This window comes from Conger conger, chromosome 9 (genome assembly GCF_963514075.1).
Source record: "Conger conger chromosome 9, fConCon1.1, whole genome shotgun sequence".
Classification (NCBI taxonomy): domain Eukaryota; kingdom Metazoa; phylum Chordata; class Actinopteri; order Anguilliformes; family Congridae; genus Conger; species Conger conger.
In genome coordinates, this window is record NC_083768.1 from 24674265 (window position 1) to 24701735 (window position 27471).

Here is a 27471-nt window from a genome sequence, read left to right on the forward strand (position 1 = left end):
AATTCTGTGTTTGCAGCCACCTGACCTCCAACCCTGCTTTTATAATGCTCATACACACACACACACACACACACACACAGACACACACGTAAAGAGCAGAAGTGGGGTAGCACCAATCACAGGGTTTGACAGGAGCGCATCTCCACCTGCTCTGTAAAACTGGTAGAGTAAAATAACAGGTATTGAAATACGCCTGATATGTAAAAAGGAGGCAAATGTACAGCTGCAAATGTCATGCCAGCAGCCAACGAGATCAGGGCCTCCAGTGAAGGTTGGTGACTCCAGTGGAACACAAACACGGGACATGTATGTGTAATGCCGGTAGAACTATATAAAAAGCAATCCTAGAACAGCTTAGTTGTGGCTATGACTTAGTATTGTCGTAATATTAGCTGTGTGTGCTTGGACCCCTTAATTGCTGCTTGCAGCTATTATTATTATTATTTGAAGCCAGGGTCAATATATTCAAGTACGGTTCCAATAAACCTCATGTGGATAATTTGTGAAGCCTATAAGGTAACATTGTGTTTGGGTGGTAAGTAACTACATCATGTTGACTGTTGTACAATATAAGACTGACATGTATGTTCAAGATAAAATACTCTGATTCAGACAGGGAACCTATAACACACTCATTGTCCCTGATCAGAGAAATAAAATCTGATCTTATTGAAATCTGTGGCAACCAGTAAATAGTTCTGAACAGATATGACCACTTTTACCTGTAAACAGATATGACCACTTTTTGGGTGACATCACAATGCTTTTATGGCAGTGTCAAGACTTCAGTTTTTGGCTGATTATTGAAACAGGATTATTAGGTAAACTGGTTAGCTGCACTGAGTTAAACATGGAACAGCTCTTTTTACTTCAGTCCATGTTCCAGATTTGTGGGGGTTTGGGTTTTACTCAATCTTGTTATCCGGCTAATTTAGTAATCCTGCTTTGTGGAACAGTCCCCAGAAGTCACAGCTTCAGACTACCAAAAGCAAACCTTGTGAGTAGCCTCATAATGAGTTTCAAGTAAAATGTTAAGGGTCAGAGGTCACCAGTCCAGATGTTGCATATAAATCAGACGGCTGAGTCTTTTATGCTTTCTGTCCCCTGCACTTGTTCTGTACAAGATTTTGCTGGGTCACATGAGGTTCTGCTGTGAAACATGCCATGAAACAATAGGATCATTGCCATAAAAACCTGTGTGTTATCATAGTTCCCTATCTGAGTTTTGTTTGTTTTTTTGTTAAATGTAAATGCCTTTTAAAATAGCAAAAGCACAAATATTAGTTTAAATTCTCTTCTGCAAACCAAAAAAAGAGAAAACCATGGTAATGGATTGACCATCGATATTGGAAGTGCACATTCTCTGTGTCCTGTTAAATTATAATGCAATAGTTTGTTGCACCATATCTTATTGTGTATACGGGGCACAAATGACAGTAAAAAATTTACATTTAAAGTAAACTTCATGTCGGATAAGTATGTCTGAATACCTTTAAGATACAGACTTGATATTATTTTCGAAAACTTTCTCATTGTCCCATGTGTTTAAGTTGACCCTTCTCTTAAACCATATTATCTGGTTGTCCTCTATCCTGCCTATGGTGAGTTTATTACTTTATGGCTTAGGAAGAACAGCACACCCAACCCTGCCACCCAACATTCCACATGCTACAAAGAACAAAGGCCTTTCAATTTGAAGTGAAGATATCAAACTGAAATCATTGTTTGACAATCTTGAAGTTGATATACACATAACGGTTGTTGAATCCTTATAGTTGAAATCTGCATTTTTACAAGCAGTTCCAGCTTCGAGCGGAAACCAACGCGATGCGATTTCATTCCGTAACATGGAACACATGTTTCTTGAAGGTACAGGTTGCAACTGACTGTATTTAACAACTATCACCTCTATTGTTAGAAGCAGAGGTATACAATAACTGAGCTTGAGTACCTCTTAGAATATTAATTTAATTTGGTCTCCTTAGAACTGCTCAGTACTGCTTCTAACAACATAAGGGAACTTCAGTTCAGTTCAGCTCAGTCAGTTCTGCCTTTCCCAGTTTCCAGCTTCTAGCTTCCAGCTGCGCCCCTCTGATTTTATGTTTAAAGCATATAAAATGCAGGTCTTCCTTGACCTGGATGGCTTATTCACCCTGACACTTATACAGAGTCAAGATAGTGGACATTTAGGGGTTGATCTGCTGTTGGTGTGCACAGAGGAATTACAGAGGGTTTTACAGCTGCTCTGGCAATTTCTACATTTTCATGAGTGATTTCAGCTGCCTTCGGATCTTTCCTTTCTATGTTGTGGGACTTTTGGGAGACACATGCTGGGGTTTGGCACTTTCTTTCTTTAATTTCTCTTGTGAATTTTACTTGTCTTTGTCTGTTATTTCTTTGTTTGAGTTGACCCTCGTCTTTAGATTTAGACTTAGATTTTTATGTTGTATCCTGTTTGTGAGTTGTACATCTTTTTTTTTTTAAGATATTTTTTAGGCCTTTTTCAGCTTTATTGGACAGTATATAGTATAGAGAGACAGGAAGAATGGGAGCGAGAGAGAACCGCCGACGTCGCGGCTCGCAATGAGCATGCGGTCAGTGCTCTACAGGCTGCGCCACCGAGACACCCTGTGAGTTGTACATCTTGAAGGTTGATTGAACAGGTTGCCCTGCCTATCAAATAATTTGGTGATTTAATTGATATCTTTGATAATAATGAATAAATTCAATCAAATAAATGGATAAGTGAAGGGTTTTAACAGTTGATGTGCTATGTTTGGTATATAGAGTGCCAGCATTAAATGAGGGTGTTGATTGTTAAAATTGCTGGATTTGGAAATGGACAATATTTCACCTCAAACTTGACTTTCCTGACTATATTCACTATGTTAACAATTTGACCGGCAATACTGAGGCTCTTGTCTGCCTTTCTTGTAGAGCAAAGCAAGCACAAGGTAATTTGGAGATGTGACATCATCCTAGATGAACGTTCTGTCCTCTATCAAAATAAATTACACACTGTCTATAAATATAGACACAATTGCTACAAGTGTTGAAATCTGACAACACTGTGTCTTTGAAGTGAAGCCAGTGATTGTAACAGTTGCACCATTATTTGGAACACTTCCCTCTTGGATGAGAAGAATTAGAGGGTTTTTTTTCTTTGAGATAAACAGGGAAAAATTGGATTAGAAAATAAGAAATAACAGTTGATTAGAAAGGAGGAGAGGTAAAGGGCATAGTAAGAAAAGGACTTTGCTCTTTTTGCCCATATAGAAACAACTTTACTGTCAGGATGGCACAGAGAAGGAAGTACCATCCCTTTGTTTTAGCACGCTATACCTATAAAAGTCCCGAGAGCTTGGCAGGACAATACCAGTCCTATGTAGTTATGACTTCTCAGACATGCAGTCTTCCTTGTTCAGGAATTTTGGCTCAGCAATAAGACACAAGCTCTGCATCCATGTGCTGTTCTGGTGGCAATCACTTGGTGTTGAAGTCATCAAATGTACAGTATTTCTAAAACACATTTAAAATGGCTACCGTCAACCAAAGTACTGTACAATTAATAAGTACATGAGGATAAAAACAAGGAGATAATACACAAGAACAAGAAATTAAAAGCAGGGGGGGAAATGTGGGATTTGACACAAGCATTAACCCGCTTAAAGAACAATGTGTCAGCTCCGGGGCTTTACATTTTTTCAGATTCATGATGAGCTATTCTTCCAACATTGTTTCACATTTCAATCTACTTTTTAAAATCAGTTCATTTAGTGAGTTTCTCAGGACCCAATAAAAATGTATTGGCCCATTTGCAATTCATTTCAGTCAAAAAATCCAAATTTTAAAACAAGTCAATTTTGGCGGGTTTTTCAGGGTTTTTTCCGCGGCATGTCCGCGGCAAATTATTTTTTGCCTGCTTCCCAGGGAGGCGATTTAAAAAATATATTTTGAAACTTTCTTGCACATGTTTTTTTGGTATCGTCATATTTGGCCCATTTCCTATTCATTTCAGTGGAAAAAATCGGGTAGATTTTGGCTGGTTTTTCAGGTCCACGGCTTATAATTCTTTACGTGCTTCTTGGGGAGGCGATTTTGAAAATATTTTGACATTTTCTTGCACATATTTTTTTGGCTTAGTCATATTTGGCCCATTTCCAATTCATTTCAGTCGAAAAACTCACAATTTTAAAACAGCTCGATTTGGGCCTGTTTTTCAAGTCCGCGGCTTATAATTTTTCTTGATTTCTGGTGAGACATTTTTCCAATTGTTTCCACATTTTCTTGCTCATATTTTTTATTTTATTTCATCAGGTTAGTCCCATTTACTATTTATTTTTTGTCAAAAACTCTGATCTGAAGAAGCTGATTGCATTGAGGTTGTGTAGTTCCAGACAGCATAGACTGCAAGGAAATTCCTCCGTTGAATTTACTCTGCTGTCTCTTCAGTTTCTTCTACATTTTCATCACTTCGTGTGCGCGCGTTTGTGTGTATGCACAGGAGTGGCGAAAGCACATACTCTGCATCAATAGCAGGCATGAGAGATGCAGTTACCCTGCGAAATGCGCCATATTAAGATTTGAATTGAAGGGTAATGCTAGAGTGAAAATGTATATCTGTTTTCACTTTGATTCATATTGTACTTTTCTTTTGTAGGGATATTTTTCTCTCTCTGCTCATTTGCTTCACTGCGTCTGAATATAACTACAGTTATATAGCTTCGTCAACTGCGCTCGAGCATTTACGGATGGCTGTTCTATCAAATAATTGTGTGAATAATACGTGTTTAGTTCACTCTAGTGGATAAATAAAGACCTGCAGCTAAAGGCATTCCATGGTGTGTGAAGCAGGAAGTTGCGTCAAAAACCGCCGGTGTGTCATCACGTGTGTAAACGTCCGAAATGGGATTCAATCAGCTACAGGACTAGCTAAAGATTAAACAAAATCATCTCTGCACGGATACATTTTTGAGTGATTTATTTGTTTTTAACCAAGCACATTGTTTAAAAAATAGTTACATATTTCGTACGCAGTGAGTAGCTAAACATTTTTCCCTACACGTTTGGGTAGACTACTGAGTTTTGTCCTTTTTAACTTTCGCTTTGTTGCAAGTGAATTCCATTCATTGATATTTTGTGTTGGACGATACACGCGGGACAGGCGAATAGATTCCTTACGGAAGTATATCGCTGTCTGACAATTTGATAGACCGGTGTCACCAACCTTCTCTATTTGCTGATGTTACTTAACTAGGAAAATTATGAAGTTACTGTCGCTAAATAGATATTTGTTAGGCTATCAAACTAACAGCCACAGTTGAAGAGAGATTCACACTGCAGCCTCACCGGTCTCTGTTGTGACAGCGTTGTGCCATTCTCTTTAAAAAAAAAAAAAACGTCTGTGCTGTTTGAGTTTTGTTAGGTTACGTTAGTAGATTACATTGAACTATATTATCTGGATATTAACACGCAAGTACGCTAGCTGTGTGTTGAGTGATTTGCGGTCCAAAATCATTTAAGGTAGATATAAAATCCAGACAGGATTAAAATCCATTTGTATATAGTAACGATGAAACAATCAAACAATCACTACTGATCATTGAAAACAATGGAGTTCTAGAAAACTGACATTTTGAGAGAAAAAATAAAACACTCTCAAAACTGTCAAACCATGATATTTAACATTAACTTCCTGCTTCATACCCTTACCAAATTTGACAAAGCCTACCGTCATGAGCAAAACGACTCAAACAATCAGCAACAAGCGCGAAACAGACATTCTAAGTATAATGTTATGTGAAAACGCTAGATAAATGATATGTTGAAGAATGTCTTGAAAAGCTTTTAGGAAGACGATTATCTGCATGATTGCCACAGCACATCAAAAGCATTTAAGATGTATGATTTTTAAAGACTTTGGCAAAGGTTAGCTGTTCCAAGAGAACAGGCTTTGAGCCTTTGCCCAGTCATACTGTAACCAATGCTCCACTGTCCTCCATAGGTTCCCATGGCAACTCCCTTGCCCCCAAAGGGCCCTGGTCTCACCAACATGCCCCCCCAGCAGCAGGTCCATGGCCACCCTGGTCCAGGCCCTGCTCAGCCTCCAATCCCCCCTCAGGGGGCCCTCCGGGAGATCTCCCCCGTCTTTCTCTGTCGCATCGGCCAGGAGACTGTGCAGGACATAGTCACGCGAACCATGGAGATCTTTCAGATCACACGTGCAACCCAGGTAAACTCAAGTGGTGCAAGCAGGCAGAAGATGGACACCACATCTCGATTAAGATGGCAGGAATGAATCAATACATTACATTACATTAATGGCATTTGGCAGACTCTTATCCAGAGCGACGTACAACAAAGTGCAAAGTGCATACCCATAACCAGGGATAAGTGCACTGAAAGACCCTAGAGGGAAGTACAATTTCCAACTGCTACCAGTACAACAAAAATAAGGCCCAGGGTCTATTTGATCATCAAATTTGTAAATTGTAATACTGCAACATGCAAGTGTATATAATACCGTAATGTATACATATATGCAATACTGCAACACGTCAATATCTTTATTTATACAAGGATTTCATGAAATGAGGTGTGCATGCAGGGGATTTCACATTTTACTGCCAAAGACAAGACGCTCCAAATTTGAAACAAGCCCCAATTTCCGCTTCCACTCTGATGCTACCCCACATTTTTTTGAAGATTTCTTGCAACAAATCCTATGAGGCTAATGTTTAGCATGTTTTCTATTGAATACATGGAAAACATTGCATGAATTCTATTGTACTTCCCTCTCGGGTCTTTCAGCGCACTTATCCCTGGTTATGGGTATGCACTTTATTGTACGTCGCTCTGGATAAGAGCGTCTGCCAAATGCCATGTAATGTAATGAATATATCAAGAACATTTAAACAAAGTTTGAGCAAAATTGGAGTGCTCACCCCTCACCCGGTTTATTTTTCACAGAATGTCCCAGGTGTCCATTATGAGGTTCATTTGTGAGGATGGATATGTGTTTAATACAGTATATACCCTCTGTCTCTCACCATCTCGGCCTTGCCCTGCCTATCCCTTCGTGTTCTTCTTTTTGGATACTTTTTGTCTGTCTCACACAGCTTTCTGCCTCCCACTCTGCTTTCCCATCTTCAGTCCCTAACCTTGTTTGTTTGTTTGTTTGTTTGTTTGTTTGTTTACTTAATTTTTTTCTTGCCCTGCTGTGCTTTTAATATTTGAGGTCAGGTGAGAGGTCAGGGAGTTGCAGCCTCTTTGTAAAAGAGGCTCGTTGAACGCTTTGCTCCCTCTTTTCCCAGTTGCCCAACGGGGTGACGCAGAGCCAGGCGGTGTACCAGGACCGCTTCGGAAAACTGCAGGAGCACCTGCGGCAGCTGGCCCTGCTGTTCCGCAAGCTGCGCCTCCTGTACGAGCGCTGTGTGGAGATGACGTGCGGTCTGCAGGAGGGGCCCACTCAGGTACGTCACCTCCTCCACCCGCCCGGACCCTGGTAGAGGTACCTGTCCTGTCTGCTTGTACTGCATCAAAGGCTTGACAGCTGGCCTACTAGTCTTAGAAGTTTGGAAGTCATACCACCAAGTGGTGCTGAAAATTGTCAAGGGGCAGAATTTAGCATTTATGAATGACCGTAACTTTTTTCTGAGCAGTATTATGAAAATCTGAATCTGAAACTAGACTACACGTTTTCAGGTTTTTTCCCTGCTTTAATGCCAAATATATGATGCTCCAAAATCGATACAAACCCCATTTTCCGCGAGTGACTTTTTTGGACCCCCCCACCCTTCTTTTCCTTTTAAGAGCCGATATCTCTAGAATGACAAATCCAATGAGGCTAATGTTTTGGATGTTCTTTACTGAATATATAGAGAACATTTACACAAAGATTGAGGAAAATTGGAGTGGTCAACACCTGATTTTTCACCGAATGACCCTTTAGCAGGGAATCTATTAACTGGGGTGCATTCACGTGCTCCTCGATTTTTCAAATCGGGGAGCACATTCTCCTTTTAAAAAATGTTAGCATAGAAGCCTGCTGAGACACTGAAACCAGGAAGTGGCTGTGGTAAATAAACCTGCTTCGACGCGCGCGCGCGCGCCCATCTAGAGAGAGCCTCAGAGCGACGCAGCTGTGCTGAGCTCTCAGGGTAACAGCTGAAGGTCAGAGCTTACTTCAGGATTGAGCGTTTGCCTGTGAAATACACACTCCCCTCTGGTATGTGAGCGAGGGAGAGGCTTAGGCTCCTTTCTGGTCATACGCATGTATTGGATTCCTCTCCTCCAGTTGGTGCCCTACATTGGAGAGGGAGCGCCTCCAGTCCGAGTGGAGCCCTGCAGCTTGGCTGTGAGTCAGGAGAGGCAGGAGGTTCTGGAGGTGAGAGAGGCTATACAGCCGATCCTCGTGCAAATTCATTTAAGACTTTTTTTTATTTTCTTTCTTTCTTTTGGTAAGTTTCTGTATCTTCTGTATCTTACATTTTTCCGACACCCTATAAATCTCTAAAAAGAGTTTATTGGTTTATTTGCATGCTCAAGTCATTAATTTGTAGTGATCTCAGTGAAATTTGCCTTCAGGTAGATGTATTATGCCATATTGCACTATCCCAGTGTACTGTAATGTTAATACGTGCCAAATCAAAACACTGGACATGGAGAAATCCAAGCGATAGAGACAAAAGATTCACAAAAAGAACCAATTAGAATTTGAGAATGTTAAGATGGATAAGCAGTGAGGGGAATAATAATGAGCAGGAACAAAAGAATCGGGTGACAGTGGAATGAGTGCACCTAGATGAGGATGGACTGGAAATTATTCAAATGATGTGTGAAGTGTATGGATGAAATGGTAAATATAAATGCCTTTGTTTGAATTCATTTGCACAACATCCTGATAGCATAATGAATACATGTCAATACATTTTATTATTATTACATTATGATAATCTTCTGTTTATATAGTAAAATCACTCTGCATATTATGTGCTAAAGAAAACACTAATAGAGCGCTGCTCAAATCCATGTCCTGCGGGCCACAGTGTCTACAGGCATTTGCTTCAGCCATGGTCTACACCACCTGATCATACTAATTAGCCAACACTAATGCTAATAGGAGTAAATTCTTGCATGCACTGTGGCCCACAGGACGTGCAGTTAAGTAGCGCTGTGCTAATACTAACCCATTCAGTCTCTTCTCTCTGTATGTCATCATGTGCCAAATAAAATAAGCAATTGGTCTGAGGGTGTGAAATGTGACCTCCACAGAAAGTAAGGGAGAAGAACCAGGAGATGAAAATTCTAATGGACCAGATGCGGAACCTTCTGTGGGATGTCAATGCTATGCTGACCCTAAGGAAGTGATCTAAACATGCATGTACACACACCTGCATGAATACAAACACACACACACACACACACACACACACGTGCACATGCACATACACATACTCAGAGCGAATATGTTTGCAAACCATATTGCACAACAGGACACACGGTTAAAGGAAAACGGCAACATTTTTGGAAATATACCTTTTTTCCAGACTTGCCCAGACTTAAATTAAATGTTCAATTTCATTTTCATTTTTGTGCATTCACTGGCTCAATTTCCTTGTTAGCATAACGTGTTAGCTTAGCACGAAGACTTGAAGCCTATAAGAGGCCGTAGCCTACCTCCTTCAAAGTGAAGAAATACAACTAGCAACTTACAGCACCATGTGTACTGTATTTGAAACGCACTGTGTTAAACAGTTAGACAGTTGGAACTATAACCACTGAACACGCATGTATCCTCTTCCATCTTCCGCTGGTTGAGCGCAGTAATCCGCACACCTTCTGAAGGTAGTATTAAAAGGTAGAACTTCTCTGAAAACAACGTCTCTTGTTTTTACCTTTTTTTTTTTCAAATGATGCATTGTATTTCAAATACAGTACGCATGATACCTTGTATTAATAAGACAACTTTGGAGTTGCTGTCAGGTGTATTTCTTCACTTTGAAGGCTACGGACTATGGCTTCAAGTCTTTATGCTAAGTGAAAGTGTTGTGCTGACAGCCAATAAAATTAAATCGAACATGTCGTCTAAGTCTGGGTAAGTCGGAAAAAAAGGTATATTTCTCAAAAAGTGTTTTCCTTTATGGGACTCTGTCCACAGTGGGCACAAATTGGGTTTGAGTTCTGAGCCTGAAACATTGGATGAATCCTCAGGTATTCCCACCTGCTTTGCCTCAAGGTGCTCAGTCATTTTGTATTCAATGGGCTTGTTTGTATTTTTTTATGTTTTATTTTTTTACACTTTGTGCATCTTTGATCTCTTGCTAATGTGATGGTGTGTGTGTTGTTATTTAAAAGTTCAGACATATTCGCCCTCGGGTAGATGCTTTTGTGGAGGAATTCCTATATTTCCCAGTAAATAATACTGGTAAATAGGAGTTTGGCTTCCAATACTAAAATTCTGCCCTCCGGCACCGATACCGGATTAGCTCAGCCAACCAATGGAACCTCTGAATTTTGTCCAAAAAAAGATCCAACTGACTGATGGTGGTCAGGGCATGGAGGCAGCACTTCGTGCTCAAAAGAGCTTTTTGTGCAGAAACAAAAATCCTGTGCAGCGATAAATTCAGCCTCGCCCTTGCCACCATGTAGAACCAGAGGGTGAATAAAACTTCCAACAGACTTCAACACCTCGGCAGCTATGTTCTCAGGTGTGCTCACCCTGCTCAGAACCGAAGCAAAACTGACCATGTGATATCTCTATGTATGTTATTTTTGTATTCAGTTTTTTACAGAATAAAGTATAAATCACCTCATGCCTGTCAGTGTGTATCTGAGGAAAATTATAATATTTACATCAGGCAGTGGATCAATGTGCAAAATTCCACTGTGTTGGCATTAGTGAGATTTCACTAATGCCTTAGTAGGATGACTTACTCTGCAGCCTACCTGGTGTCACAGTTTTGGGCCTCCTACATAAAAGGCATTTGACATTACATGTAACCATGGCTGTGTGCATAGCCTTTATATTCCCTATCACAATTCTTAGTCTTACTGCAATACAGAATATCTTAAAATCTGTCACTGAAATGAATTAAAACACTACTGAAACAGATTCACATAGCGTTCAGTGCATTTAAGAAATTATTTTATTGTTCCTGCTGTTACAATATGATGTGAAATGAGAATGACTCTGCAACCTTTTCCAATTTCGGCCCTCAGCAGGTTTCGGGGCCCGGAGGGGGGGGGGGGGGGGGTAGGGGAAGCCTCTGTTCTGGTTCTGGTGCCTGAAACACGGCGGGTTTTCCCACACTGTGTCCGGGGCGAAGAGTGTTCCTCTAGTTCCCAACACTGATAGGGAGCAGCAGCAAGCACGGCCTGTACCTGCTGCTCTGGGTCTCAGTCCCCCCACCCCTAGGACAACAGCAGCGCTCCTGTAGCGCCGCCTGTGTGTGTACCTGTGTGTGTGTGTGTGTGTGTACGTGTGTGTACGTGTGTGCTCAGGGTCTAGCTGCAGCCCCCATCTCCTACAGTCAGACAGCGCTTCATCTGTGTCACTGTACAGAGATGCATTAACGGTAAGTGGACTGTCCCGTTATGGGCTGGCTGCAGCAGCTAGTGGATGCTCTCCTCACATTTGGCAGCAGCAGAGGTCCAGTGTCCATTTTTGGCCCACATGTGACTTGTTCATAGCACTGTCCAATCAGGAGGGAGATGTGGACTCCTCCCACTCTTCCTCCTCCAATCCCATCTCCTTTTAGGCACTCGGGGGAGGGGGGGGGGTGCATGGATTGGTCCTGCGTTCTCGTCTTTTGCACGCCTGTGCTGGACTCTCTTGCAGGGTTTGTCCGTTTGTCTGTCCGTCCGTACCACAGCCCAGGCTGTTCGTACTTTGGTCTCAGGCACGCTCCAGGTCTTTGTATTTCTTGCGCAGGACAGACACCTGGTCCTTGAAGAGCAAGGGGTCGAGGCGGAACTGGGAATGAACCAGCGGCATGTAGCCGAACCAGCTGGCGAAGGCGTTCACACACTCCTGCCTCTGAGTAAAGTGCTCTGGGTTTGACCAGGGGGCGCCCTTTACTCCCTGAGAACAAGATACACAATTAGTCTGCATGCTGGGTTTTCTTCCATCCAATGACCTTAGTTTTAGTTTTCTGACAGCTCAATAAACACTGGTTCATGCATGTACTTGACCACAGCAAAATCCTTAGGATAAACTTGCAGTCTGCAGCTGTAGCTAGTGCTAATACACATGTCACATCAAGATATAATCGAGCTAATTAAATAATTAAGAGCAAATGTTGGCACAAAATCCTGAAAGCACCCTTGCATTAGAGGGAACAAGGCTATGTAAAGGCTATGTGTATTTAAATGTAAAATTCTCTTTACTTTCGATTTAATTCTTTCATTGTGCGGACACTAGCAGAGATGTACAGCAGGTTGTTAACCACGGCTGGGAAGACAATGTAACCAGTCTACCACACCCCTCAGGCTATGGGACGGACAGTCTTGTGACCCATTTGCCCTTACCATTCTGGAGGAAAGGAACCTCATGGGTTAAACATGGATACTGTTGGGACAATAAACCGCAACCCACAGACAGTGGTGTGCAGGCTCCCCTGGGTCAGATGGAAACCGATACCAGGGACTGAGAATGGTAAATGGTTGGCATTTATATAGCGCCTTTATCCAAAGCACTGTACAATTGATGCTTCTCATTCACCCATTCATACACACACTCACACCGACGGCGATTGGCTGCCATGCAAGGCGCTGACCAGCTCGTCAGGAGCATTTGGGGGTTAGGTGTCTTGCTCAGGGAAACTTTGACACAGCCCGGGCGGGGGATCGAACCGGCAACCCTCCGACTGCCAGACGACTGCTCTGACTGCCTGAGCTATGTCGCCCCAGAATGCATCATACTTATGTGCACATAGGCAAGCACACTGAGTGGTTATGATATGGTATAAGGGGATTATGATCACTGTATGACTGGAGGGGAAAGCAACGTATATTTATATATACTGTATGTGCCTATATAAGTGTTTAGAATTCAGATGGTCCACCATCTTGGATTTCCATAGAAAAGTATCTCGAGATTTGATATGTAAAATCATAAGATCACACACTGTTGTATAAAGCATCTTATTACTATCACTAGATTATGGGTAGTTTACTATGCAGTTTCTGCTTAACTGTTCTCCTGGTAGCATACAGTAGTCAGTTCCATAAGGAACGATTTGATTATGTACTGTGTCGGTAAACTTGCTCATGTTTTTTAGCCTTAGCTAGCAATATTTGCTTTCACTGTCTTAACCAATGATAACCACACTCTTTCCACAGGTCCACAAGCTGTTGCGGCCCTGGTTTGAACATGAACCCATTGTAGAAGAATACCAAGTTATTTAACCTCTGTATTCAGACAGATGGATAGAGTAACCTAGGACCTCTAAGTTTCTGGCCTATGGCATCTGTACCAGTAACAAGTTTTAAACCTCAGAGTTGCTTGCAAAAAACAAGTTCCCCAGCTCTGACACTAGATCCCTAGGAACAGTAGCGGGGGTGCGCAGAGTTCAGAGACAAGTAAAGTATACTGCTCCGCACCAAAGGACAATATACCTTCTCATGTTTAAATAGCACCTTTCCCACTAATACTAACAAAAAGTCCTAAACATTCCTGTTACAGGTTTTTAAAAACTACTCTTTTTTCCCCCCAACAAAATATGAATCCTTACAGCTATCTTCCTGTTTTATTTTCCATCTGTGCAGAGGTGGAAAATCAAGGTTAAGATTTTTTTTTTTTCCAGTAAAAGTGAAACTGGTGGAAGAAACACCCCTGGACTTTCCACCTCTGCATCAGTGTTCTTATCAGGTGTAGATAGGTGTAATCTGGCCTACAGTCTGCAAACAGACATGTTCTACAGACAGGTATAGTCTCACCTGTAGGTTGGGCAGTTCTTTATACTGTTTCCTCTGGGCCACTTTGATTGGTGGCAAGTGAGTAACGGACGACACTAAGAAGTTCATCAGGATATCCTCACAGTTGGAGGTGCGATCCACCATGGCACGGAGCGAAGGGGGCAGGTACTGGGAGAAGAGGTGATGATAATACCTAAAAAAATGAATCAAGTGAGGGGAGTAGCCAACAGAGGGAACAGGTGGTGGTAATGTCTGACAGCGAGAGACCAGGTGAGGTGGATGGGTGGCTGTGATGTCAGGCCAGTGTTGGAAATGCTATAGAAATGGTCTGTGTGTCTAACCTGTGGTAGAAGGCAGCTCCGGTCAGAACGATGGAGTACTCATTTGTCCACTTGGAGGTGTACCCCCAGACCTGCTTTACGGGGTCCCAGAAGTGGCTCCGTGGCGGGTACCCAACAATTCTCTCAGGAAAACTGCGCCAAACCAGGAAGGCAAAGTTCACCTGGAGAAGAACGAGGGACAGGTCAGAGGCATTTATTTAACATGATGGATTAATCCAATGCACTGGCAACTTAGACCTATACTTTATATTGGAATATAACATCTCAACGCTGTAAAAGCTATGAGTGGAATGATCTGCTCTCCTGCTGTGTTCATTTAGAAGGAGTATATTGGAGAGTTTGTAGCTTGCCTAGTGTTTTTTTTTATATAAAAAAAACAAAAAACAATCTTTGTTCCGTGACTGCAATCTTTGGTGTTTGGTCCCTGGCCTAAAGTCATCTTACCAGCTGGTTCAGAAGTACAGGTGTCAGCATTCTGTGTGTGGCTGCAACGTTTACGTGCATGATTTCAGTGTTTATAGTGGAGCTGTTTCAGTACTGCATTCAGGTTTGGTGTTGAAAGTAAAGCTGGTTCAGCAAACTTTGAAATTCAGTGCTTTGATGCAGCAGTGCAGACTTAGTAATTTCTGTGTTTGTGATGAAGCTCGTCCAGACCTCACTAGTCAGCAGAACTGTGTCCTCATCCAGGCTAAGCACTCCCTCGGTTTCTATGGAAACATGAGGCATGAAGCGGCTGGTGGTCTGAGGCAGATGGGTGAAGAAACAGATGATGGGGGGGGGGGGGTAAATAAACAAGAGTTTAATCATTGTAATCAATACTGCTTACACTTCAAATTAGCAAGGCTTACATTGTTTTGTTTTTAATTACAAACAATCTGTTCTGTTAAGCTGGATATTTCCTTTCACTGTGGTTCAACTCATTTGTATTTGTACAGCACTTTTTACAGACACTTGCAAAGACGATTTAGAGAGAAGTAGAATATAAAGAATTGGGCAAGACCAAGAAGCCAGGAAGTGAGGAAAATAAAACTCCCCAGTGGTATTTCACTGAAGCAGTTCAGGCTACACACCTTGCTGAATGTTATCAATTGTCATTAGTCTAATTCTCAGAAGGTAAACCCTCGGTAAAAGTCTAATTTACTAGGCATTGGCAAAGCCAAAGGCCAGAAAATGAAATGTAATTTTAGTAATCTATATGTTATTATCCATCATGGAAGATCGAACGATCAGTGCACAATGGAGGGAGGTTTTGGAGTCTACAATCACAAGTCTATATCCAGGAGCATTTGACAGGAATAGCTTCTGATAGGCTCACTGTAGTGCAATGTATAACAGCATCACTTTTCTTAATCAGTTTTCTTGTTATTGTGGTAATTGAAAATGTTCCATCCGTAATTCTATTAAAACATGTTAGCTAATATGGCATGTCACATTATCTTAGTTTACATTCCAGTTCTTTCCCTGTGTGTCAGACTTTGATTACCTCCATTTTAGTTCTGAATGAGCTACCCCTAAATAAACTATATTACGTTTTTACAGGGAGCTCGACAGGGTTCCTCTCTGCCATGTGGACAGGCTTATCACCAAACTGCGTTTTCATGTTTTGCTTGGCTGTTTTATGTTTTATTGTAAGTCCTGGGCAGGGAGCAGTAGAATCGCACACCCACCTTCTTCCTCCCGTCGGTCACAGTCAGAGGCACTGGCATCGGCGGCCATTTGCTCTTGGGGGGAGGCGGCTTCTCGCTGTTCCATAGGATGATAATCTAGGAGTGGCAGACGGAATCATCAATAGCTGTCAACAATCGAACTCTGCTATCGCAGGACACAGTCTCGTGAAGATATGCATGCACACAGACAGCTTTTATTGCTTATTACTCTTGAAGACACAAGCACACCTTCTGTTGTATCACCCATTACTCTTGAAGATAGACATGCACGCTTTCATGTCCGACGGAGGGAAGGTACCTGTGAGCAATACTTGGACTTGGACACCACCTGTAGGAGCTTCATGATTGGCTGGGACTGGGAGACTAATGGGGACACAGCATGGATGACTGCAGTGAACTCTTGGCCAGGGCTGATCCCTGTAGGAGAAAAAAAGGTTCACATGGGAGATTAATAACAGAAATGGAACGAGGAAGAAATGTCAGTAGACACACCCAAACAAGCAAGCCATTTTTTAAGGGACTAAATAAGCAGAGCAAGTGCTCAGAAATGTAAATGGGAAAATTAGGTTAACAAATTCATAGTTCATCGCATAGGAATGTGATGGAAATGTGCGTAGTGTTCCACTTGTCTACAGTATGCACTGTACATATCCCTGTGGCTTCTTTGGTGTGGTGTGCTATTGTCATAGAAGGCAGCTTCGTGTCTGACATCATGGTGAAAGTGAGAGCTGTGCTGACTGCGGTGAAGAAGGCTCCACCAGCCCTACCTTGGCTCAGGTAGTAGAAGGGGAAGTGTGCCAAGTGGGTGGAGTACTCTGGAAGCACCAGCAGGCCACCTGGTAGGGCGTTCCACATAAGCTTGTTCCGGGACACATGCGAGAACACCCTGTCTTTAATGATCTGAGAGAGAGGAGGAAAACCACATCGCAAGTCGAACATGTGAGACGTGCGGCAAATAAGTCATAAACAGGCCAGGCACTGAAAAATCCTCGTCTCTCTCCATTGCCTGTTCCTGCATGTAAACCTGCGATTCTGCACTATCACCAGCAGGTGGCACTGTGGCATTTGGCATGGGTGCAGAACGTGGCAGTTGGCATAATGTGCGCATAATATGTTGTGAAATAGTGGGGAGGTTCAGAAGCCTCTCGGCCCTGTTTTAACTGCTCGCTTCCTGGCATCCACATGAAAGAACTTCCCCACGGAGCGACATAGCTTCACCCACAATCTTGACTCCTCAGGTAAAACTCAATACTCATTTATGGGCAGTGTGAACTCCCCCAAGCTGATACACACCTCCAGTGTGGTGAGCACGATCTTGTCGACGGAGGAGAAGTAAGCGTCCCACAGCATTTGTGTGCGCTGCCTCAAAGCCAGCACTCTCTCATTGTCCACTGCCCGCACTGTAGATGGGACCTGAGATGGAAGGAGGGAGATGTCTCAGGCAGACAGTACAACCTCCCCAGCCCCCCCACAGCACTTAGGCCCATAACGTGGTGGGCAGCTAGGTGGAGTGAGAAGTCACATGCCCCTCAAACCGCCCTTGCACCCCTGCTGACCACAGCTGCATCCCTGAGAGAACCAGATAGCTCACCTCACAACAATCACTTGTGTATACCTTCGTCCTAGTCCCCAGTCTAGCCCATGGACTGAACAAAGGCCCAGCCACTCCCGACGTGTGTGTGCGCGCGGGTGTGTGTGCACGCGGGTGTGTGTGCGCGCGCGGGTGTGTGCGTGTGCGGGTGTGTGTGCTCGTGTGTGTGTGTGCGCTACCTGCAGCAGCAGTCTCTCGTCTCCCTCAATGACAGCCTGGCTCCACTGGATAACATCAGAGAAGGGCAGCTCCCAGCCGTTACTTAGCAACACTGGGATGCAAGCCGCCTGGGGAGCAGAGAGACAAGCGGACAGACAGACACAGGGATGAAAAGAGGAGATTTATTCTATGAGTGTGTGTGTGTGTGTGTGTGTGTGGCAGAACAAAGAAGAAAGTCTTCATCCTCCAGCAGTACCTGCTTTTGTGTCTCAGCTGAGGGAGCCCAGAGGACACCAAGCTTCTGCAGTTACAGTGAGCAGCTTACTATTAGATTAGTCAGGCACTGGCCAACATCCCCACCATAATAAAGCTGCTTTATTTCCATCTTTCACTCCTGTGCGCTTACGCATGTGTTGATTATAAAGCAGGGCAGATGCTCTATCAAGGCCTCAGACGGAGAGAAAGACACGGCCTGCAGCTTGGAGACGGAGCCTGGGGCTCGCCTGGCCGGCCCACCCACAGAGAGAGATGCTGAGGTGGGCTGACTGACAATGCGCAGGCCTATCAGCACAGATGGGCGTGTGATGATGTTGTTTGCTCTGTTGCGTGGAAGAAGAGGAGAGGGGTCTGAGGATAGAGAGGGTCAATGGAAAGTTGGCGGGAAGTTTCCGCTACGCCGGTAATTGCCAGTTCTTTTGTGGGATTTGGCAGCTGTGAAAGAAAAAAAGATCTGTGAAATCTTAGAATGGGCCTGAATAGAACAGTAAGTGTGAAAGAGGAGAAGACAGAGGAAGAGAGCGAGGGTGAGAGAGAGGGAGAGTGCAAAGGAGTTACTGAAAGAAAGGCTTTGCTTCCAAAACCACCGTTTCATGGATTTGCTCATTCAGCACAGTTCTGGGCACCTTGTGTGCACTTCCAAGACATAAACCACGCTGGACAGGCAGCATAACCACAGGAACGTGTGTGTGTGTGCATTTGTGCATTGGTGCATGTGTGCGTAACCGTGTGCATGTCCCTGCTAACCATATTCTTCTAACCCTGCGCCCTCAGAAGAAGGAACATTTGTTTGTTTTTCTGACTCTTTGCGGTTCTGCTCTAAAGTTATAGTTCCGGCCTGGTCTGCAAGGAATTGAGCGGAGGTGGCCATTTTGGCCCAGAGTACTGACCCATTCCTGGGTTAGTAGAACCAGGTTAGAAACAGACATATCCAAACACTGGAGCTGTATCTGAAGAAAAATAACGATTTAAACAGGAGCTGTACCGTTGTGGTTTCATAGGAATGCCAGTGTGCAATGCCAAGTGTCTCTGTTTTAGCAATGCTGACTCAACCCAGGATGTGTAAGGAGGGTGTGGCCCGGATAACAGACAGGTGAGCAGGAGCCAATGGAGGCTCACCTGCAGGGACTCCAGGAAGCGGAAGGATCCCAGGCGCCGGCCCCGAGGAACAAGGCAGAAGGTTGAGTTGTGGAGCAGCTCCTGATAGTCGTACCTGAGAGAGAGAAAGAGAAGGAGAAACACAGAGGAGGCGAGGAAGGAGGGGGGGCGAAGAAGAAGACCAGTTAGAATTTTAAAATTAATCTTGAAAATGTACTTTCACTTTTCAATCCCTTTCATATCAACCACATCCAATCAGCAATAACAACAATACTTGTAAAGCAGCGTTATGACACACAAGCACATGATGACAGAGAGGGAGAGAGAGCAGGAGGGAGGGGGGGGACTATAGGAGGGTTACTTAGTCCCAGGTGAGGCCCAGTGCACATGAATAAGTGAGATTTATGGTCTTCAGAAGCCCCATCACCTCTCGCTCTCGGCCTGACACTCTGACCTCTAACCGCTATGTTTGACTCTAGAGCTTCCCTGAAACTAGCCACTCAAATAGCTCAATCCCTCCATTTTCTCTCTGATAAAATTGCATGAAATCTCTCCCCTTTGCCCTGATGCCGGTATTGCTGAAGTAAGTATGGTTGTGCAAAGGAGATCATAACCAGTCCTCAACAGTGCCAGAGTGCAGTGAGATTTAGATTGTTAACATGAAATATAGTTTTTCCCCACACATATTTTTAGCATAGTATCTGCTAAAATCAATAAACATTTAATTTCAGTGTTTTTGTTGTTGCTGCTTTCAAATAAGTATAGATTACAGGGAACTGATTTTACAATGAATGTCATTTTACAGTTTGTTGAAGATATGAATAGTGCATGGTAATAAGTTTGTAGAAGGTCTGTAAAATTGAAAGAGACAACCATATTGGACAGAATCTGAGCCTTATTACTCACATACTGTATACACACACATTTTTTTCTACCAAAACTGCTACATGTTTTACAGTAATAGTTATGTTCTTTGGATCCTGACGGCTATCACTAAGCCTGGTTCTGCAAAGATCTACTTCAATCCAGCTCAAATTTTATATGCATGACTGTGACGAGTATGGTTTGACGAGAAATGGTTTAATGGACCATGTTTCCTTCTGAACCGTGTTCCATGAAAACTCATTTTTAAACTGTCATTTTTGAATGCAGACATCTCGTATGAAAGTGTAAACATTCACCATGAAAAGCTCCTCTATCTTATGTTGGCGCATTCTATGTTTATTCACTTGAAGAGCGTTAGCATAAATATCACCCCCACCTCAACCCCCCTCACCCCCAAAAAGTCTCTGAGGTCCTCACCCTAATGCCGCCCTTCTCTGAAGCCAAGCTCCATCGCTCAAGTTTTCTCCATTAATTTTCCTACTTTCATTTGAGACATGAGGCTTTGATCGTTCAGAAAGGCTTTGATATGGGAGAGAAGTTGAGTTGAAATCTTGAGCCTTCCCCCTAAGGTTTTCACAAGACGCGTGTTTATAGAGCTGCTAAGCTCCTGCAAGCCCCCCCCCCCTCCCCCCAACCCAACCGGAAAGAACCCTGTAAATCTCACTCAGTCTTCAGTTTAATGCCACCCTCCACAACTTCTGCAGGATGTTTGGGAGAACAAATCAGCGATTCAGAATATAAAGACTACATTGTTAGAGGTGCTGTACAGTTACGTGCTGCCCTTTTCTATGTGTGTGCTTGCATACGCGCGCCTGTGTGTGTGTGTGTGGGCGGGTGTGTGTCCGCGTGTTTATGTGTTCACACATAAATAGTCACTGCATGGGGCAAGAACAGCAGTTCTGTGACCTAGTTCTTCTCTGCGCTGTGAGTTTTGAATTGTTGGGCTTTTGCAGAAGGACTTTAGATAAACACTGCACACAGAGCGGCGGCTCATGACAGAGGGCTGGCAGCAGGCAGTGATGGTGCGTGGTGCTACTGCTGGGCTGTCATGGAGAATGCCCAGTGGGGACCCCCTGACCCTGTTTCTGCAGCTGTCTGAGCTGGAGTACCAGGACACACAAGGGAATGCGCGTGGTTCTGTTTGCATGCGTGTGTATTTGTGTTTGTTTCCTGTGTGTGTGTTTCCCTGCTCTGAGCTGGTGCAATGTTACATACGGCTAAGAGAGCCACTTCCGATCCTGCTCCTCCTTAAAAGCTAGGGCAGTGGCAGCCGGTAGCCCAGTGGCTAAGGTGCATGATTGCGATCCGGAAGGTTGCCGGTTCAAGCACCAGTGTAGCCACAATGAGATCAATGCTGTTATTGGGCCCTTAACCCCATATTGCTCCAGGGGAGATTGGCCCCTGTGTAGACTAATCAAGTGAAAGTCACTTTGGATAAAAATGGTCAGCAATATAACTGTAATAATAATATTAAGCTCATTTAATTTTGAAGGTGATATGTGGTGGAAATGTGCAGTTCAGGAAAAACTGACCTAATCCACCTGTTGTGATAAAGGGAGTGCCCCCCACACACGTACACACTCACACTTCTTCAGGCCCAAGGCCCTTTATTGGCTGTGTGTAACGTGGTGAGTCTGAAAACTTCCTCCGGCCTCTGAATCTGTACCTGCTCCCCTAATGCGTCCGCCTTCGGAGCCGACGCTGAACATTAAAAATGGATGCGTTCGTGCCACGCTAATGAGAGTCAAACATGTCCCAGAGAAAAGGGTGCCAGAGTGCAGAAGGTTTGAGTGACAGCTGCTCATCCCCAGCAGATCCCCTATTGTCATCTGTGGAGTAAAGGTCAGACATCTATCACCCTCCTCAGCTAATGCTCTGGAGCTCACTGTTGGCATGGAGACGCAGTGGGAGTTGAGAATATAGGCACTCTCTTTCTTTCTCTGTCTGTCTCTCTGTCACACACACACGCAGACGCACACACAAACACACACACACACACACACACATCGATAGAAGGCATTTATCCACACTACTCATCACATCAGCTACTGGATCTCATTACCGTCATGCTGCTGAGTCACAGCACGCACTTATCAGCCTGACCAGTAAGAGCATAATCACTTCTGACCACTGCGCGTTCCCTTCACACCACATAATCCCATTTTAATCCTTTACTATAATTACCTGATATACCCCAGCCCCAACATTACAGTTCAGCTGCGCTCGAACACCAACAGTATTAGCTAGATATGCTCTATCCTCAGAAACACTGTTCAGCCATGGTCCATACTATTAATTTACTACCCAGATAAACATGAATCCCAGAAATACTGCCCTCATCTGCTACAACAAAAACACTTTACTTCCACTGTAGTGACTATCAAAACAAGCCCAACAACTAGCCATCACCCTCCAACTCAAACAAACACTGTGAGGGAAAAACGATTTAGTTCGGCCCCAATAATACTTCCTGTATGTATTCTAATCCCAAGAATTCCGCCCACAAATGTTCCGAGTTATTCCGCTAGCGTTGGCCGGTCACCCTAGACAGGCTTGTGAATGAGCCTTTGGGACAGGCTGGTAACATGTACACAGGTATGATGTCAGCTGTTACTGCAGCCTACGGGTCAGGACCTCTCTGTATGTGGCACAGTGAACAAGGAAAAGGAGAGAGAGAGGGAGAGACAAGGGGGTAAAAGGGCGGATCAAGTTTCAATCTCCGGAGGAATGAATGCTCCCTGGATTATCTTTCATTAAATGAGAGAGAGAGGGGGAGAGAAAGTGAGAGGGAGAGAGAGAGATGAGGAGAGAGGGAGACTGGCCCTGAATGAAAGCTGGTGCCAGTGATGTCTTATTATAGCAGTAACAAGATCCCTAATCTGTAGCCCCTCACTCTTCCCCACTCCCTCTCTTCTCTTATTCTCCATGTCCCTCTCTCTTACCCGTAACCCTCCCCATGCCTAATCTCTGTGCCGAAATACACAAGTCCACAATGCAAAGATGCCTGTGTGTGTGTGTCTGTATGTGTGTGTGCCTGTGTTTCTGTATGTGTGCGTATGTGCCTGTATGTCTATGTGTGTGTGTGTGTGTCTGTGTGTTCTAAATGCAAATATGTGAGAATGTGAGGGCATGTGTTCATCCTTAGCTGTGTGCATGCGATCATGTATGTTTCGATGTAAGTGCATTCATGCGTGGCGCATGCACGTGCAAGTCTTTGCACAACCATGTGCATTTCTGCCTGCATGGATGCGTGGCGTGTGTGTCAGTGACTGTGTGCGGGTACACAGATGTTAGTCTGACCGTGTGTTAGTATGTTAGAGAGAGGAGCCCCCTGACGGTTGCAACAGACGGACAGATAAGCATCTCTCTTGCTCTCTCTCTCTCTCTCTGGCTTCCATCCCAGATTCCTAACAGACCTTTGCACTATAATTCATCTCTCCTGCCGTAGGGACAGCAGGCAGTGGCAACATTAGGGCGATCTGGCCTTTACTCACTGTTGGTCAGAAAACATCATTTGTTCTCATCCATGCGTGTCATGCGCACTGTATTACAGTACTGAGAGCAGATGGAGCAGATGCGCTGGCTGTTTAAATTGCCCCAGTCTGAGCCTGGCTCCTAACTGCTGACTCCATGCAGGAAACCATTCTCTACATTCAGCTCTTTTCTGATGTTTGTCCTGGATTTGGTACCGAGTATGTGCACACGCACAGGCACACATACACATGCACACACACAACACACGTGGGCAAGCACACACACACACACACAGTCCACCTTTCCCTTTAATTAGCTGCTGTGCCACCCAGATGCACATGCACTGATGCGCATGTGGATGCACAGATGACACACAGCATAATTCACCGCAGTGTATAATTTTGTGCACTAACTTCATTCTGAGCTTTGGTGATCGTCATATTGTTTTTTGTCTTCAGTAACCCCCCCCCCCCCCAAGAAAAAAACATCCCTCTTCTTCTCTCTGTTAATTGCAGCATTATTTGGATAAAGAGACTCAAGTCTTTAATCTGATCCAACACAACCCTGCTACAAGCTGATCCTTTTACACATGCACACACTCACATAAACACAAGGGGAGCATGCTCAGAAATCTGTAAACGCTTACAGACAGGAGTGACATGAATACATTCTTACTAACACACTGTCTCTCTCTCTCACACACACACACACACACACACACACACACACACACAAACACACACCTTAATGACAGAGGGTAGGATGGGCCCTAATTGAAGGAGGGAGGGAGAGTATGAGAAATTTCATCATGCACTGTTATATATAGAATTCAGTCCACCGCAGTCCATTAGGCTAAGAGCACAGGAACACAGTATGCTAAAACAGACTGTCTAATACGTGTGAAAAAGAGAGGGGGGAGAGGAGGAGAGCAGGAGGGGGATACTGAGAAACCAGGAGGAAGAGTAAAAAAAAAAAAAAGGACCGAATTACTGGAATAGAGATGGCGGTCGGAGACCAAGAACATCTGATTTGTAATCTGGTTTCAGGGTTATATATGGAGATGGGGAGATTATCTCCCTGTATCAGAATACCATCTCTTTCTTAGCGCATCTTTCATTTTCTGTTCAATTTAAATTTTTTATCTGTTATATCCAACATGAGCTTAAAAGGGAAATGAAAATGGCGTTGAGGCGCCTGTTTATTCATGACAGAGAGAGTGACAGTGCGGGAAAAAGGTTGAAGGGCGAAGAGAGAGACAGAATGTAACACAGACTATCAGCAGACTTCCTGGTGAAAGACTCAGCAATTAATTATTTATAGTAAATCAAATTTACACATCAATAACAGTATTTCCCCTGCTAATTAATTTTTTCGGACAAATACATGTTTTGTGTGCCTGAGCAAGAGGGTGTGCATGTGTGTGGTGTGTGTGTGTGTTTGTGTGTGTGTGTGAGCACGCCTGCCTCTATGTGCTTGCATGTATGTGTATAAGGTGGAAGTCTTTGCTTAAGAGATGCTGTCGTACTGGATACAAGCCTCCCTGGGGTTGTGCTGCAGACGGTTATTCTCACAAACCCCCCCTCCTTCTTTCTCTCTCTTTCTCTCTCTCTCTCTCGGCAGTCAGTGGGAGAGGCATCATGCTGCCCGTCCACAGTGTACAGCACAGTCGGTTCCTGAGGAAACAGAGCGCTCCGTCCTTCACTCCCAGAAAAAACCACAGCGCTCATCCAAAGCCTCTCAGCACGGCCCCATTCTGTGCCTCTCTTTTAGAAAGTAAGTCATTAATTGAATCGTCTTCACACAGTTAGCTTTTAGCGTTCTTTCATCCAGAGCGCTACAGATGGAAACTGCGCAGTTTGCAGCTGGGTCAAATACATACTTGAAACACTTTGACTCTTTAGTTTACGATACAATTTGAACACACTCCTCCAAATCCATGAGACATTTCAAAGAAATATGTTCCATGTAACAAAACGTGCAATCACATGAAAGGAAAATACTTTTAAAAATACTAACAAAATATTGGTGAGCCACCTTTATTTTAAATATTTCAAATAAAGGTCTGGTAGCAGATCTTATCACCTGCATCGATTTTGAAAGGAAATTCCTCATACTATATGACTCATATCAAGCTAAACTAGTGGCAACCCTTCATCTTAGATGTACAAAAACAAACAGTGATATGTTTCACAGACGTGCCATTGATTACTTCTGATCAATACACAGATGGTGTACAACGGATTCCAGACCCACATCCACTACCCTTCCTCATGCTGCTCTATTATCTTTATTTGCAAGACGTAAACTGAACCAGCATGCATAGGACACCTTCTAGTGTTAGCTGGACTTTCTACTGGATGTATTCCATTGGCCCTGTGCTTCCATGACTAAAGGAGACTGTGCTAGAAAGCCTACACAGTTATAGGGAGCTGTAGTTGCCCCAGTAGGTCAAGTTACAGTTACAAGACTATTAAATGCATTTAGTATTAAAATATAATGGGCCGGTTTCAAAGGTATAGATTAAGCTTAAAGTCCTGGACTAAATTGAGTTTTGTACGGAGAATGTCCAAACAAGGACATGAGGAGGAGGCTTAATCTGTGTCCGTCAGACTGGAGCCATAAATAGTGAATTGTTGCTGTAATTCACACTGCCACATGTGAATACTTACTGTTTGTTCAGGCAAACTTCCATCTACAGTAAGCCCACATTTCTCAGCTCTTATAATTATGTGGGTATTGTCTGTAGCATTCTTACTTAGTGATTAGCAGTTATCCATCTTGAATAGAAGGAATTTCATAGTGTTTGATGGGTGTGGACATCGACTGGCCCTGAAAGATGAACTCCCATGAGCCTTTGCACACGGGCTTTCTTTTTATGGGATAGTGTAGCTATTGTTCAGGAACAGGTTTGTGGTTTGTTATCTGAAGGGTGGGGAAATATTAGCACCGTGTATCAATGACTTCCTGCAAATGTGAATATTGTTATCTGCAATCAATTACACTACCCTGGCTCAGTTACAAGGCTGTGCACTCTACAGTATGCTTATAAGCATACTTGCTAAATCAACCATATTGCATCGATAAATTAAAGGTAAGAATTTGTTTGTAGCATTCCCTAAATAAGTTGTTAAAGGATGTAGAATACTCAGCGTACCTTGTAAATTATAGATACCAATAAACTTATTTTATAATTTTGGAGGTTTTTTAAACATTTATAAGCATTTATTATAGGTTTTACTATGTTGTTGATATTTGTTTATTTTGTGTACATATAGTGCGTATACTGTATATTATGTATGGCATTTTGTGTTCGTATTGGTTTTTAATCACTGTATTACAAAAATTGCACTGAACAAGCCTATAGAAAACAATTCCTTTAACTGAAAAATAGCTCTTTTAAATGAACGCATTCAGACATGATGCACTGGATAAAGTGGTTTATAGCTGCTGTTACCATCACAATGGTACACTGGATAAGATAAACACTGCCAAATTAGGAATATAATGTAGAAAGCATTTAATTTTTGATAATCTAAGACCAGACATTCATTTGTACATATTTTGTACAATGCATCTATTATTTTCTTAACAACTGTGGATTGTGAGTGGCTAATAAAATCATTCATCACCACCACCTTCATAGTTCCACAATCGTTTCATTGTGCTTTCTGCAATTTGTATGCATAACGCCCTTGGTAAGCTATTCCACAAATTAGTGACCCGAGGCAGTATGTATAGGGATGCTAGGGAAACCATCAGATCTTCCCTTAGTGCTGTGGGTTTGTGTATCCATGACAGCTGATTATTTTTAAAAGCCGTCCCATGTGCCTCCCATTGGTCCTTAGGTGACATTATCACAGGGAGCAGCAAATGGCAGATCGAAGCCGCAGGACAAGGATGATCGCTCTTCCCAAATGGGCGCAGCGGCTAGGACGAGACGTGCAAAACAATAAACAGTTTTGTGCTGTAGGCACGAGGCCTATGGCAGTAACAGGCAGTAATCCAATTGGCAGTTTGTGCAGTAAGAGCAGTAATCAATCGTTCCAGTAAACGATAATCTCAT

At 43.4% G+C, this 27471-nt stretch overlaps 2 protein-coding genes across 3 annotated transcripts in view; one reads left to right on the plus strand and one right to left on the minus strand.

Moving 5' to 3' along the window:
- The first annotated feature begins 4884 nt into the window (after nucleotides 1-4884).
- zgc:114119 (Mediator of RNA polymerase II transcription subunit 30-like) lies at nucleotides 4885-10761 on the plus strand. Its single transcript, XM_061255631.1, has 5 exons — nucleotides 4885-5036; nucleotides 6005-6232; nucleotides 7314-7472; nucleotides 8297-8386; nucleotides 9274-10761. Exons 2-5 carry the CDS (start codon nucleotides 6011-6013, stop codon nucleotides 9367-9369), a joined length of 567 nt encoding a protein of 188 aa, XP_061111615.1. The 5' UTR covers nucleotides 4885-5036; nucleotides 6005-6010; the 3' UTR covers nucleotides 9370-10761.
- A 457-nt stretch (nucleotides 10762-11218) lies between these two features.
- Nucleotides 11219-27471, minus strand: part of ext1c (exostoses (multiple) 1c) — a 38513-nt gene continuing 22260 nt past the window's right edge. For both annotated transcript variants that reach the window (XM_061256285.1, XM_061256284.1), the window contains exons 3-12: nucleotides 19071-19164; nucleotides 17696-17803; nucleotides 17219-17338; nucleotides 16693-16825; nucleotides 16224-16342; nucleotides 15926-16021; nucleotides 14913-14999; nucleotides 14259-14419; nucleotides 13939-14110; nucleotides 11219-12082 (exon numbers count right to left, since the gene is read on the minus strand). In XM_061256285.1, coding sequence (XP_061112269.1) covers nucleotides 11897-12082; nucleotides 13939-14110; nucleotides 14259-14419; nucleotides 14913-14999; nucleotides 15926-16021; nucleotides 16224-16342; nucleotides 16693-16825; nucleotides 17219-17338; nucleotides 17696-17803; nucleotides 19071-19164 — 1276 coding nt within the window. In that variant the 3' untranslated portion in view covers nucleotides 11219-11896. The remainder of the gene's footprint in view (nucleotides 12083-13938; nucleotides 14111-14258; nucleotides 14420-14912; nucleotides 15000-15925; nucleotides 16022-16223; nucleotides 16343-16692; nucleotides 16826-17218; nucleotides 17339-17695; nucleotides 17804-19070; nucleotides 19165-27471) is intronic.

Excerpts from the sequence above, each read along its gene's own strand:
- zgc:114119 (XM_061255631.1), top strand. The coding sequence starts at position 6,011 with ATGGCAACTCCCTTGCCCCCAAAGGGCCCTGGTCTCACCAACATGCCC. Across the intron at positions 6,233-7,313 it reads AGATCACACGTGCAACCCAG|TTGCCCAACGGGGTGACGCA; the intron begins GTAAACTCAAGT and ends CTCTTTTCCCAG. Across the intron at positions 8,387-9,273 it reads AGAGGCAGGAGGTTCTGGAG|AAAGTAAGGGAGAAGAACCA; the intron begins GTGAGAGAGGCT and ends TGACCTCCACAG.